The 15,988-nt window shown below is 39.5% G+C and overlaps 1 protein-coding gene across 4 annotated transcripts in view; it reads right to left on the bottom strand.

The window, feature by feature from the left end:
• Positions 1 to 15,988, bottom strand: part of TyrRS (Tyrosyl-tRNA synthetase) — a 151,951-nt gene that overhangs the window by 112,782 nt on the left and 23,181 nt on the right. For 2 of the 4 annotated variants that reach the window (XM_067135700.2, XM_067135699.2), the window contains exon 2: positions 3,467 to 3,746. The exons of the other annotated variants lie outside the window; for them this stretch is intronic. In XM_067135700.2, coding sequence (XP_066991801.1) covers positions 3,467 to 3,718 — 252 coding nt within the window. In that variant the 5' untranslated portion in view covers positions 3,719 to 3,746. The remainder of the gene's footprint in view (positions 1 to 3,466; positions 3,747 to 15,988) is intronic. 4 annotated transcript variants of the gene reach the window in all.

Here is a 15,988-nt window from a genome sequence, read left to right as displayed (position 1 = left end):
GGATATTCCTTTAAGCCCTCTGCCTATAATCTATGTGTCTACAATTTTGTAAAATCTCAAAATTCACAAAAAAGTTGCATCAAATATTAAAAGTATGTATTAGAAATTAAATTTTTACAAATGAATCATAAACATTATACAAATACACTGGGAAAGACAAAAGTTAAATAAAATCTAAAATTAAAAATATTTTTTAAAGTCTAAATTCACATATCTTTAAATGGAAGAAATGAAACTTGGTAGCAATTAAAGTGTCCTCACATGTTCCCTATTCATCTGTGTTCTATGGAAGAAAAGAGCAGTTCTATTTTCAAAATATGAGAACAAGAATGATTTTTTTCAGAGGGTGCATTTTCATCAACATCATATTGGGATTTGTAGCACAGCATTTGTTTTAGTATGGCATCAAAAGAGTTAAGGGGCAGCCTACGGCTGATGAGCTATGTGTGCAGACGATTTCAAGTGAGTTAAAGTTGATCACTCAGTCATTCATCCAATGGTTCTGTATGGTGCATGACTTGATGTCGTGGAAACAAGAAAGCTTCATTGAACATACAGTATGGCCTAACAGTCTATAATCATATCACTATGATGACAGACGCACTCAATATGGAATTACACCAATCACGGATAAGATTAGGGAAGCAAACTATGACGGTGTAGACATGTACTCTGAGCACATACATCATTTATCATAGCGAGAAGTTGGACTGTGGAAGATAATGGAAAATGCCTAACAAGAAGACCAAGAGAGTGATGATTTGACACCCCATCCCAAAGTCCCTGACTGTGTGCTTTTCTTTAAACATGATAAGATATATACGAAGCATATTATTTAAGTAAGTACCACTTTTATATATGGCCGCTGCAGCACTTCGGTCATCGTTCGGCACGTGCATGCTCAGTACGTACATTACATCCGTAGGCTAGCAACAAATGCCATTATGGAAGCATTTGCCCATATTTAAGTTTGTTTGCATATTGAAAACGCCTCTGACAATTTAACGGTTCCACCAAGTGTGAAGTACACACTGTGATTCATTTTTTAAAGGCAATAGATATGAAAGCCATTGAAATTCATCAGCAGATTAGTGGTGTATGGAGAACACAATACAAGTGAAGGAATAGTAAGAAAATGGGTTAGACCATGTCCACGACAAGAAGCATAATGGATGGCCATCTGTCATTACTGAAAACTTAGTACAGAAAGTTGATGGACGCAAAAGGTTCGAGAAAACAGATGCTTTACAATTTTGTCATTACGTTATGAGCTGCCTGAAATTTCAAGGAGTGTTCTTTATGAAATTGTGGTAGGACATTTAGATTATCAAAGCTGTGCTCACACTGGGTACCGAGGATGGTGATGGAGGTGCACAAAACCAAGCAAGTAGGCAGTGCTTTGACTTTGAGCAGTACGGTCCAGTAATGAAGGTGATACGTTAGTAAGCCGAATGATCACCAGCGACAAAACCTTGGTGGCTTATGTTACACCGGTATCAAAACAGCAATCCATGGAGTGAAGACACTCAACATCACCCAAGAACGTGAAGTGCAAGCAAACAATTTCAGCTCGCAAACTCATGTGCACTGTGTTTTCAGATAGGCAAGGTGTGTTGTTTGTTTATTTCTGCACCAGGGTGACACAAGAAATGTGTAAAGTTATTGTGAGACCTTACATATACTCCATTGAGCAATCAAAAAAGACTGTGTAGCATGCTCACAAAGGGGATTCTTTTGCTTCATAATAACAATGCGCGATCTCACACGGCTAATCGAACCCGAGACTTCATTGCTTTATTTGGTTGGGAACAATTTGATCATCCTCTCCCACTTGTGCCTGCACTTGAAACAGCATTTAGGAGATCAGTGCCACAACATTGATGACCACCCAAAAACAAACATGCTGCAGTGGCTGGCACATCAGGCGGCAGATTTCTATAAGGATGGAATTCAGAAGCTGGTTTCATGACAATATAAGTGCCTTAATATGCTTGAAACTTATACTGAGAAGTAGTTTAAGGGACAGGCTTACAAGTAAAATAAGTTAAAAAGACTGCATTACTTTTTTCTACATCAAAATGGCACTTACAGTATATCTCCATGTTGCAGTATGCTTGACAATTGTTTAAGTAAATGGTTCGCATATGAGTCAGCAATTTCAAGAGTGTAAATCAAGTAGCTATTGATTTCTCATATACGGAATGTAATTTTTTAAAGATGATCTGATGTTTCTATTGCCCTGCATGTTTGCTATGATACACCATTCTGTTTTAATTACTTTGTAAATCTATGTACATTTGTGAAGAGAGAAGAAACAAGACATTTTTCACAATTAGCATTCATCAGAATTGAGAAAGATAATCCTCTTCGAGCCACAACTTTTCCACTGTTTGCGTCTGGGTGGGGCCCAAACAAACTGTACATCAAACCAAGAAAATAGGTATTACTAAGTGTTCATCCTATTAGTAGAACCCTGCACGGACGCGGATATCTGCAAAGTTAGTGTCTTGGCAGATGCAAACTGTATGGCAGTGCAGATAATTTTTCTAAATTTCTGAATAATGAAGTTTATTGGTTTTCAATCAGGTATACTCTTATTTTTGCTTGTGGTTAGGCAACCCTTGACATTAGTATGGGAGAATGGTGATATATAAATAGTCCTGAGACCATAAAGCCATAAATCTGACCTAAGCCTAACTGGTTCCTGCCCGCAATTAATGGAAGGAAGGAACAAAAGTCAATACATCGGTAGTTGTCGCAGAGAAATCCTGTAACTATAAGGATTCTGGTGACAGGTATCAGGCCTATTGCATTATGTTAACAGATCTATCCGTTTCAATACCTTGGGTGGTGTAATATACTGTAGTTAAACATGTACAACATCCGTGGATAACCATTTGCAGATGCGGATAACCGTACGCGGATGTGGATGAAAGAAGTGCGGATGCAGATAATATTTTGTATATCCGCGCAGGGCTCTACCTATTAGGAACGAAACAATATAGTAAAAATGGAGTGCAGTAAAAGAAACAGAGGTTTCAATGCTGGTGGTAAAATGAGGGACTGCACTTTACTAACTATGATATACTGTCAAATGTAGCTGAGGATGTTCTTGAAGGAGGACGAAACATATACTACATTGAATATAATTATGAAGTTCATTTTGTGTAAAATGAGGAAATGAACGAAAAATGTCCTGACAGAACTGTCACAGAATATCAATATGGCAGAAAAGAAAGTGAAAAACTCTGTTCAATATTACAAAGTAATTTATTTTTAAGAATTAATTCTATAAGTTTCCCCACTAATAACTTCTTGAAGTATCAACATCAGGCGTCTACATACACTCGAACATTCTGACATTCAGGACTGATCACTCCAAAAATTCAACTCTTAACTGTCAATTACACTCCATTCATAACACAAGCAGAACTCGCATAATTCATGCAATAGATGTAGTATTCACCTTTACAGTTTCAGAGAAAAACTTGACTTTCAGATGATTCTGAGTAGAATTAGGGAACTGGTGTCTCTCCTCTACAGTGAAGCTGCTTATATGATGATACCAACGCCAGAGATGTGGCAGAGATTGTTCACTATTGGATATAGAGAGCACTTCAAAGGCAACACTGTCTGTCTGAGTGGGATAATATCCATCCAGATAGCTGTAGTTTTCGAGATGGTGATTTAGCTCATCAAATAAACCATGGTCATCCATCCCACATACCACAAGCAATACCCATCACCTGAAGCATACAGAACAAAGCATTATTTGTCAAAACTAATAATTCAACATCAAGTCTCAGAACAGAGCACATAGTTAGTTAATACAAAGGTCTATCCAATATAAACGGGACTTTTGTTCCTGAACATGAACAGTTGGTAGGACTGGCCCCACGCTTCTGATATGCTTAGGCGGGACCATTAGGAGTGGGGGGAGCATACTGTTAGATATTTTCCACCATTTCGTCAGTAACGTTCACGATATTGGAGCAACAGGTGCACCCCTCCCTTGCACAATGCATAATTATAAAATTTCTTGCTCATGAAGGAGTTACATCGGCGGAAATTTGTCGGAGATTGACTGCACAGTTCGGTGATCAAACACTGTCAAGGACGTGTGGGTTTGCCTGGCATAAAAAGTTCAAGGAAGGACGAGAACATGTGGAAAATAAGCAACACGATCGCCGTCCTTGGACCAGCATTACGGACGAAAACATTTGTGCGGTTAAAGACATTATTGGCGACGATCGATGGGTGAGAGTATCAGAAATTGCAAAACAAGTCGGAATCAGTTATGGGAGCTGTCAAGCAATCATCACAAATGACCTACAGTTCTGTAAAGTGTGTTCCAGATGGGTCCCTTGCCCTTTGACCAAAAATCTGAAGTTGAGACGTTTCGAGGTCTCTCAGAGGCTTACAGCAAGGTATGCGGAGAAAGGTGATGCATTTTTGAGTTGGATCATCACCTGCGACGAAACATGGGTCCACCACTACACTCCCGAATCCAAACAAGCCAGTAAGGAGAGGCGGAGGAGAGAGGACGCAGCACCAGTGAAAACCAAGACTCAACTGTCAGCTGGCAAGGTTCTTGCAACTGTTTTTTTGATCGGCGAGGCATTTTGCTGATTGAATTTTTGCATGAGTGACGCACAATCAATGCTGCTTACTACTGCGAGCTGTTAAACAAGGTGAGGGTTGCATATCGCTGCAAAAGATAAGACCAACCGATTTGATAGGTCATCCTCCTCCAAGACAATGTACAGCCCCATACTGCAGCTCTGTCTCCAAGCTACAGGAAATGCACTGGACTACACTTGATCATCCTCCTTTCAGCCCGGACTTGTTGCCCTGAGACTTCCATTTGTTTGGACCGCTTAAAGAAGCTGTAGTAGGGCAACGATTTGAAGATGATGAGAGTGTGGAAGACTTTGTGCGCAACTGGCTGGTGACACGACCCTGTTCTTTTTACAATGAGGGCATCAAGAAGCTGCCCATATGCTGGGACAAATGGATTTCCAAAGCAGGAAACTATATGGAAAAATAAATTGTAATTGCCTTGTGTTTTTCAATAAACGAATTTGAATAAAAAATAATATCCCGTTTATATTTGATCCCCCCTCGTATACTGGTGAGCAATTGAATTAGACAGCTGCCGTTTTGGATAAATGGCGCAGTGATCAGCCCAATAAATGTAACAATATGCGTAACACAAGATTGAGATGCCAGCAGACCTCATACTGGCCAAGTGAGTAACAGCTGACCGCAGGATGTGCAAGACACGAGATCTCTGCACATTTGATTGCAGCCAGATTACTGGTACCAGGTGTATGGGGGTTATTCCATCTCTGAAGTCGTGAAGGCACTGCCCCTTCTACAGGCCACCATATCAAGAGTGTTCTGTGAGTACATGAATTCAGGGAATACCACCACCACCACCACCACCACTACCACCACCACCACCACCACCACTACTACAAGGGTCAACTGCTGTGGAGATCAATGTGTTGATGACCGAGGTCACCATAAGCTAGCTCGGATGGCAAGAAGTGATAGACGGGCCTAGATTGCAGCAGACCACTAGCAAATTCAATGCTGAACAACAATTAAGCATGATCAACTATGGCATTCAGAACCATCTCCTCGCAATAGGTACAGGAGTCACCATCCCACAGGGGTACTTCTGCTCACTGCAGAAGGCACAATGACTGACGTGGGCAAAGGAACACTGCCTTTGGACTTCCAATGTATGGAAAAGGGTCGCCTAGTCAGATGAGCAGCTGGTACACGATGATGTGTGTCACCCAGCAGTAGTTACAGCTCAGCCAGTAGTGACTTATCCTCGTATGAGGACTGTCCACGTGGGATGAAATGGGACCTCTGGTATATCTATCAACATTACAGGAGCCTGCTGCCTGATCTTTTCCACCCATTTGTTCAGCTCAAGGCACTGACCTGCAGGAAACCTTTACCTACAGCAAGACAGTGCACCATCGCATTGCTCCCAAACTGTGGCCGATCGATTCATTGAACACTCCATAGACATGAGAATACTTGCCTAATCCCAAGGGTCGCCTGACCTCAACCCTATTGAGCACATCTGAGAAGCTACCAAGAGGGATCTGTGCAACCTAGACCCTACCCTAATTCACTTGCTCATCAGTGTATATAATGAAAGGTAACCCCCATCCCCCATGGCTTAACAGCCCTGAAGTGCTTGGTCTACCAAGTGACTGCTTCTCAGCCCCAAGGCCGGCAGATTACAACAAGCAGATTACAGCACGACGAATCCTCTCGAAGGTTGTTCTTGGCTTTCTAGACCAGGGTCGCTATCTCATTGTCAGATAGCTCTTCAATTGTAATCACATAGGCTGAGTGGACTTGAACCAGCCCTCAGATGCAGATAAAAATAAAAATTCTTGATATGGCTGGGAATTGAACCTTGGGCCTCTGGGCATTCTACCCCTACACCACTAGGCTAATGAAAGAAAAAAAGCATGCTGTAATGAGATATAGTTTCCAAACTCACAAAGAAAGAAGAAACACTGAAAACCAAATAATAAAACTATGAAATATTTAAAGAGGAAGAAGGAGAAGAAGGTTCCCAAAAGAGAACCTTAATCTAATTTCTTTTATTGTGAATATTAGAAGTATTTAAGCTCTTTAGGAAAATTCAACCATTAAATTACTTACCACTCCACTGTTGCAATGGACTTGTCACAGTCGATTTTCTTAAAGAGCTTGAATACTTATAATAGGGAACAGACTTTTGTGTAAATAAATATAGCTTTATTAAATACATATTTTCAATCATTTTGCTATAAATCGCAAAATTTATATATTTTTTCCTTATTCTAATTTTTCAATTCAATCCAAAAGCCCATTTCAAATATTGTAGTTTTAACAAAAACACAAAGCAAACGAGTTTCTTCCTTAAATATGTTGCATCATGACCCTGACTGCATGTGCTGCCCCACTCGCTCACACTTCGAAGAGGAATCCCTTTATCTATAAAATGAAGCATTCAACTCAAATTTTCTCTGCAAAAGGAACTTCTGTCATCAGTCCTAAAGTCACATTCTAGAACATGGGGTGCGACATATAGACATGATGGTGCACCATGTGCAATGGACAGCTAGAGCTGATCAAGTTAAAGCTTGCACATACCATTTAAAAAAAAAAAAAGACAGAGAGAATTCTTGTTTGTTTATTGTTTAAAGGGGCCTAACAACTAGGTCATCGACACAAGTGAAAATTCTTGTCAGGAGATTAATTGTATTGAAAGTGTTAACTAAATGTGATTATCTTGTACTGGCTTCACACCAAGATGGCCATGGCTTGGGTCATATACGTGTGATTTGTATTCTACGATAAACTGGAGCTCCAGAGGCTATGATCCTGATGCCGACAGTCATGTAAAACTACAACCTTGCTTGTTAAATGCCATAATTTTCTTATGTAGTAAGGTATTTGCCCTGGATTGTAATGGTTCTTGTATTTCTTCTGTCTCATATTTTGGAATTAATTAATGTATTTACTTATTTATTCATTTATCATATGGCAGATGGCACTATAACACAGTGATCGAACCAAAGTTTCTGTACGCAAGTGAATGCCTCAGAATGACAGGAAAGGCTGGACTGAGAAAAGCAGAGAAGTACGGGCGCAAGATCCTTTGCAAAATAATGGGTTCTAAGATAACAGAAGGACAGTATAGACTCCGAGGAAGAGAAGAGCTACACAGGGAAAATGAACGGCTGATGGAGTCAATAAGGAAACGACAAACTGAAGTTCTATAGACATCTGTTCAGGATGGATACAGCCCGACTAACGAAGCAGATTTTGAATGTGTTGAACAACAGACCAAACGTCTCGGATAAATGGTTCAAGGAAGTAAGGAAGGAGCTCGAGAGCATGGGAGTGAATCAGTAGGACATCTCTAACCGATCAAAATACAGATCAATGATTAACAACTTTAAGGGCTTCCACGATGAGCAAAAGCAGAACAGCAGCTGGACAGAAGAGAGAAGACAAGCGGCCAGAGAAAGAACGCACCGTTTTTGGACTGCAAAAAAGGCTTCCAGAAATACCTTATAGTTACTTGATGTGGTCTATAATGGCCCTAAATGAGAATAATAACAACATGGCAGATGGCTTCACGGCTTCAGAAGAAAATCTCATCTGTTCACGAGGAAGACTTCTCTAGTAGTGATGGTTTTTAAATTTAAGGATACTTTCCTGAGAGACCTAAAACACTCTCATAGTACTTTAAATACCCGGGTACACTGAAGTTGTTAGGAGGAAAGATATTTAGTAGCAGCACTTGTTTCAAGAAAGTCCACCTGTGACACGTACAGAGTTCAGTTCATCGGAGGATTTCTTTGACATTCTGAAGTAACTAAAAAACTTGGTACCATCACCACATAAATCATTGAACAGTTTATCGAAAAATCCTTTCTTCCAAACGATCTTTCAACACAGAATGTGAATGAAACCTATGAAGCTTTCTTTTCGACAATAACAAGAGCAACAGGAGAACTCAGACTGTGGAAGGCAAGAAATTCACATGAGCTACTCTGCAGCCAATTCCTGTCGCCTAGTGGTACTCTTGTTCATCACCAGATATGCGCTAGCCTTCTGAGTGGGATGTGAATAATAAATAAATCTTAAAAGTGACAGCCTGTTAAAAATCTTCTTTATGGAAGAGTTTGATGTAGATATTGAAACGTTGCATAAAGATAGAATGGAGACAGTGACAGATGTGTTATTTTAAGTAGATTTGAAGGATGTTTCCCAGTGGCCTCAAACTGCTGTACGCTACCTGCCAACTGAGACGATACTGAACCAGCTGGCACTTCAAGGCCAACACTGATGACTGTAGGGCAGTGCTGGCTTTTTGGGAAATGTTTTAGCAATACAAGCTAAAGCAAAAATAGACTTAACTTTCATACAATTTGGAGATGCTGGTCATTACTAGAGACCATGTATTTCTCATCCCAACTTTAATACTATATTCATCACAGTTTTAAGTCCCAGATGGTCGTATAATTTGTATAATTCAATCTGTTTATTGGTTCACTTGTCTAGATAGATCATTCATACCGTACTGAATATAATTTTAATTTAATTTTTTTAAAGTAATAGTATTTTGAAAGAGAATATGTAATGAAAACTTGAAATGCAAAGTGACACTGAACGGAATTCTGAATGGAACGCAACAGAGGGAGAGTAACATGGCTACAGAGTAGCCCAGTGTGAAGAATTCCATTTAAAACAATGTTCCACAAGCACGGGCAGCTGGTAGCCAATTTCTGTTGCCTAGTGTGAAGTGGCCCTAAGCCTGCAAGGTAGATCTCCTGCAGATGCCGGATTGGGATCTAATGGCAGTGATAGAAACTTCCTGGAATAAACAGATTATGTTAATTCTACCCTATGTGGTAATGGCTATCACAGATATTATGTTTCCACCACAGAAAAATATGCTAGGAAATGGAAACATGTTCCTACTATACACCAGCAATGTAAGAAAACATGGGTTGACAGCTTCAACAGAACTACAGAAACCATTTCCAACCAACAAAAGAAAATTAAAAGCCAGCATGCTTTGTAAAATTAAGAGTGCTGCTAGACATCCACTAGCTTCTGCAGGTATACGGGGTTTCTTATTCAAGTTGTGGATATACAATCGAATGCAAAAACATGTGGTAAAACAAGATGATGATGATGATGATAATAATAATAATAGGTTTACCTCCCACTAACTACTTTTATAGTTTATTACATATATTACATACTTACACTACGTGATTAAAAGTATCTGGACACCCCCAAAAACATCGTGACAGAGCAGAATGGGGCATTTCGCGGAACTCACGGACTTCAAACGTGGTCAGGTGATTGGGTGTCACTTGTGTCAGAAGTCTGTTCATGAGATTTCCACACTCCTAAACATCCCTAGGTCCACTGTTTCTGATGTGATAGTGAAGTGGAAACATAAAGGGACACGTACAGCACGAAAGCGTACAGGCTGACCTCGTCTGCTGACTGACAGAGACCGCTGACAGTTGAAGAGGGTCATAAAGTGTAATAGGCAGGCATCTATCCAGACCATCATACAGGAATTCCAAACTGCATCAAGATACACTCCAAGTACTATGACAGTTCGGCAGGAGGTGAGAAACTTGGATTTCATGGTCGAGTGGCTGCCCATAAGCCACACATCATGCAGGTCAATGCCAAATGACGCCTCACTTGGTGTCAGGAGCGTAAACATTGGACGATTGAACAGTGGAAAACGCTGTGTGGAGTGACAAATCACGGTACACAATGTGGTGATCCGATGGCAGGGTGGGGGTATGAGGAATGCTCGGTGAACGTCATCTGCCAGCGTGTGTATTGCCAACAGTAAAATTCGGAGGCAGTGGTGTTATGGTGCTTTTCATGGAGGGGGCTTGCACCCCTTGTTGTTTTGTGTGGCACTATCACAACACAGGCCTACATTGATGTTTTAAGCACCTTCTTGCTTCCCACTGTTGAAGAGCACTTTGGGGATGGCGACTGCATCTTTCAACATGATCGAGCACCTGTTCATAATGCACGGCCTGTGGCGGAGTGGTTACACGACAATAACATCCCTATCATGGACTGGCCTGCACAGAGTCCCAAACTGAATCCTACAGAAAACCTTTGGGATGTTTTGGAACGCCGACTGGCTGAATGGCTGAAGATGCTTACGACAGTTAAGCAAAACATGTCCCAACTTATAACACCAGTTGTAATAATTGTATCCTACATATAAGGACTGATAAGTATTGGAGAGGTGGTTTAACTCATTGATTTCAATTACAATTTTTATAATAGATATTTCGTGCCAGGCCTCACCAACCGACATCGCTACCTCTCCTCAGTGCAGCGCTCCATGAAGAATTGGCTGGCATTCCCCAAACAACCTTCCAGCACCTGATTGAACGTATGCCTGAGAGAGTGAAAGCTGTCATCAAGGCTAAGGGTGGGCCAACACCATATTGAATTCCAGCATTACCGATGGAGGGCCCCACGAACTTGTACGTCATGTTCAGCCACAATAAACTTAACCTAATGTTTGGTCAGAGCCCCGAACCGAGTGACTTCAAAGTATAGTAGTTTTCTAAAATCTAATGTTCATATTAGTGAAGATTAATTACCATAAAACTAGTGTAAAAGCTTATAACAATTTCAAATAATTAAGATAATGAACTAAAAACACTATATCCGTATTGATGGAGGTTAAAATACATCAAATTATATGAGCTGATAATAAAGTAAATGAAAATCATATTAGATTTCACATTGCTATCAATCACTAAAATGTTTTTTTACAATACTATTAAAATAGATTTTTTTATTTTCATTGAGTGAAGTCTAAGGTAAATTAGAATAGTCACTAGTGAAATCTCATTCTATTGCATAGTGTATAGATGACGCGCAGGTCGCCTACAGGCGTCACATAAAAAGCCCTGCACCTGGCGAGCCGAACCCGTCCAGGGATATCCCGGCACTAAAAGCCATACATTTCATTTCAGTGTATAGATGACAAGAGTTTCACAATTAATTGGGGGTAAGTGTTCATTTAAATGTTAATATTGTTTCTATCATAAGATTCTGACAATGAAAATCAGTTGAAATGGAAAATATTTTGTTATGAACCTAACCTAACCTAAACATGTCTTGTCTCGACGTCGATACGGTTTACAGACCCAGCCTTCTTGTATTCTTCTTGACTTACGGCATATGTGTATGCAATATATTTGCTCATGTGTATTATTACAACGTGGTTTCATTTCAGATTTCTAATCTGTTTACTAGGTAATATCTGCCACTTGGGCGACTGTCCTAAATGCAGATCAGTAATGATTGGTTGATTGATTCAAATCGACTGGCATGATGTAGGAAGTGGCATTTTAACTTACAGCTTCAATCTGCATTTAGGGCAGTGGCAGATTCCCTACCTGTTGTTTCACTGTGTTCTATCTGTGGTTCTTGAATTTGACTTCACTGTTAAGGGGTTTGTTGGTTATGAAAAAGACCTGTAGTTATTCACTTTAGGCCAACGATTAACTTTAGAGATGCACTTCAATTATAACTTTTCCGGTGTATGTTCATGTAATATTACTGGATATTGGTATCAGCAAATTACTTGTACTACAGGTCTATTTATTAGGTTCATTCCGTATTGACAATCTCCACCTGAATCAGTGTATAACTGACTATTTGCACAACTTCTAAGCTTCCTATTTCTTAGTGCTTGATATAGGTTTGGTGTTCGTAGCAGTTACATTTCTTCTAAAGTATTAAACATTAGTGTTTATAGTAATATCATTAATAGAAGTGATCATGGACTTCTAATCTAGATATACCATATTGATGTTAAACCACTCTATCAATATACTAGATATACTAATACAGGATCAATTTTAGCATAGAGTAGTGTAAGGCCCTCTACACATGGAGCTACTCATTAGAAACATGACTGGTTTGTAACCGGAGTCACAAACTGGTTAGTAACTGAATAGTGACTCGGCTCCACACACGAAGCTACTGTACGGTGACGGATTCTTCCTGATCAGCCATTTGTAAAGTTTGGTGCGGACTCGCTAGATCGCTTCTCAACTTTGCTTGAATGTCAACCACTAACTCAAGTGACGAAGAAGACATGATTGTGTTTCATTATTTCAGGAGAAAAAATAGAAGAAGGTATTGGGTTCGCCCATATCTTGAAAAGAACATCCACTGCAGATTATTCATAGCAGTAAAGGAGTTCGAACAAACGGATGCTAAATTTATTTTTTATCGAATGACCAAAGACACTTATATGGACTTGGTGCAGCTTACTGCGCCTGCCATTCCACAGCGAAATACAAATATGAGGGAATGTGTGAGTGCTGAGGAAAGAGTGCTAATAACTCTCAGGTAAGAAAAGTGAACTTTATTTTTACAAAAAATTTAAAAGCTTAGAAAATAATTCCATCCTTTCTCCATAATGTCCTTTCTTGCGTAATCCTTCAGTGTCCAATTGTACAGTACAGAGTGTTTTTCAATTTCCCCCACTAACTTTGTGTTGAAAACTTGTTTGCTCACCATCGTAAAAAGGAACTTGATCACTGGGAACTGAGAAACTAAACTCGCTGGTGACTGGCTTCGTGAGTCACCTGGAACTGATTACAAACTAGTTACTAACAGATTACTAACTGGTAGCGCCGTGTGTGGCTTTCCATTGAAATACACAGGAAGTGACACTCAAGTAATCAGCCGGAAACTTCAGTTACCAATCAATTACTAATGAGTAGCTCCGTGTGTAGATGGCCTAAGTAACAATTCATTAACCTCATCATCAGGTGACTGTTGCATTGTAATTGCTTTCACTTAAAATCAGACATCTTTTTCAATCATTCAACAGAAATAACAATTTTTGTCTGTTAATATCCCTGTAGAAGGTGGTTTCATATTTTTAGGGAAAAGAAGAAATAACTTCATGCTAAAACTCAAAATTCTTACAGGTGCTGATTTGATATTTGCCACAAATTTGAAGAGAAGTCAAGATTACCATGGTGCTATGAACAGTGAGAAATCTCAGATGTGGGTGGAAACAAAATTAATCACAGGATTAAGAAATATAGGACCCTGTTTATTGTGATGGATAATGTAGCATATCACTGTAAGCTTGTGGAGCATCAACCGACAACGAAATGGAGGAAGGATCAATTAGTGGTAATTATAATAGATTGAATATCTTCTACTACTGAATTAAGTGGAAGAGAGTTGCAAAAGATGTGTCATATGAATCAAAGTCACTTAAAGAGGTACAGTAGCATCTAAACATAACTTTAGATAGGCTAATGTTGTTTACTTTCATACATGCATAACAATATTTCTCTTTCTTTTTTTTTTTTAACCAGGTATATTGTTGATGAGATTCTGCACAATGAAGGCAATACTATGAATCAGAGGAGGAAGAAGAAGAAAGCTGAGGAGTTAGGTGTACCGTTGTAAGAGCTATTCCACGAGATTACGGGTTTTGTAACTTTGCTGGGAAATAATACATTTCTAACTGACCTGTCCTTTCGGATATAACAGCATTACCTTTGAAAATTGTAGGGGAAAGAGAACAAGATATATTTAAACTTTGAGAGACACTGAATAATCTAGGTACCTGGTCCTGTCTATGTGCTCTGATCAAAATTTATCACGTTATTATGCATGCATCTAGTTTTTTTTGTACAAGTTGCTTTACGTCACACCGACACAAATAGGTTTTATGGTATGATGGGACAGGAAAGGGCTAGGAGTGGGAAGGAAGTGGTCGTGCCTTAATTAAGGTACAGCACCAGCATTTTCCTGGTATAAAAATGGGAAACCACGGAAGCCACTTTCAGGGCTGCCAACATTGGGGTTCGAACCCACTATCTAGCAAATAGTGAATACTGGCCACACTTAAGCAACTGCAGTTATCAAGCTCGGTGCATCTAGAATGATGGTGCTTGGATCGCCCGACAGATAAATTTACAACTACACAGTCAATACGACCGGTAGGAAGACCTAGGAAGAGATGGCTGGACCAAGTGAAAGAGGACATAGGAACAAGAGGAGTCGGCTGGGATGTCGTCTTGAGAGAAGAGTGGTACATGGACGGACAGAAGTGGAGAGAGTTCGTAAACCACACCCGGGCAACTGGAGTGAAAAACTGATGATGATGATGATGATGACAGTCAATACCGCGTAACTAACTCGTTCCTTACCAACCTCAGTACTCTTCTCGAATCGAATCACTACTGATCTGCATTTAGGGCAGTCGCCCAGGTGGCAGATTCCCTATCTGTAGTTCAATTGCACTCATTCTTGCCAGTAGTCTCCGATGATTCACCCTATCAAATGCTTTAGGCAGGTTAATCGCAGTACAGTCCATTTGACCTCCTGAATCAAAGATATCTGCTATATATTGCTGGAATCTTACAAATTGAGCTTCAGTGGAATAACCTTTCCTAAACCCGAACTGCCTTCTATCGAACCAGTTATTAATTTTGCAAACATGTCTAATATAATCAGAAAAAATGCCTTCCCAAAGCTTACATTGCAACACATGCCAAACTTACTGGCCTGTAATTTTCAGCTTTATGTCTATCACCCTTACCTTTATACACAGGGGCTACTATAACAACTCTCCATTTATTTGGTATAGCTCCTTCATGCAAACAATGATCAAATAAGTACTTCAGATATGGCACTATACCCCAACCCCTTGTCTTTAGTATATCTCCCAAAACCTTATCAATTCCAGCTGCTTTTCTAGTTTTCAACTTTTGTATCTTACTGTGAATGTCATTGTTATCATATGTAAATTTTAATACTTTTTTAGTATTAGTCACCTCCTCTAAACCAATAGAGTTTAGTCAAAAAACACCATTATAAAAATATACAGCATCCATAACACACATTTTACATGTATAAAAATACACTGTGGTGTTAAATTGAGATCTGTTGTTAATGGACTATAGTTGAAAAATCTTAATATTGTATGTAGTAACACATAAAGTATAGGTTAGTGTTTGTTAAAATACAATGCAATTATCAATGAATTACCTGAAAACAAGTCATAAAAATATGTTCAGCACTTTTGCTGAAGGCTGTGGTTCCTATTAGATTGGACTAATTTTGAGGGGGAACATTTCTTCAAAGTTTTGCAAGCTGAATGCTGAGACTTGGTTTCATAAAGACAATAAAAATGACGGAGTATCATCGTTATTCTAGCATCAGCCTAGTCAGCCTGTGTGCCACTTAACTGCATGGTGAAAGAAAGATGTACCATGTGTGTTTATCATGATTTAATGCTATTCTGAAAGGAATTAATTTAATTTGATTCCCTCCAGATAATCCGCTGAATGTTCCTATCATCTGCATGAACCATGACTTGCCGATACACTTCAAGCAATATCTGCAGTGAAGGCAAAGGTAT

Source organism: Anabrus simplex, chromosome 1 (genome assembly GCF_040414725.1).
Source record: "Anabrus simplex isolate iqAnaSimp1 chromosome 1, ASM4041472v1, whole genome shotgun sequence".
Lineage (NCBI taxonomy): Eukaryota > Metazoa > Arthropoda > Insecta > Orthoptera > Tettigoniidae > Anabrus > Anabrus simplex.
This window is presented reverse-complemented; position numbering and strand designations above follow the sequence as displayed.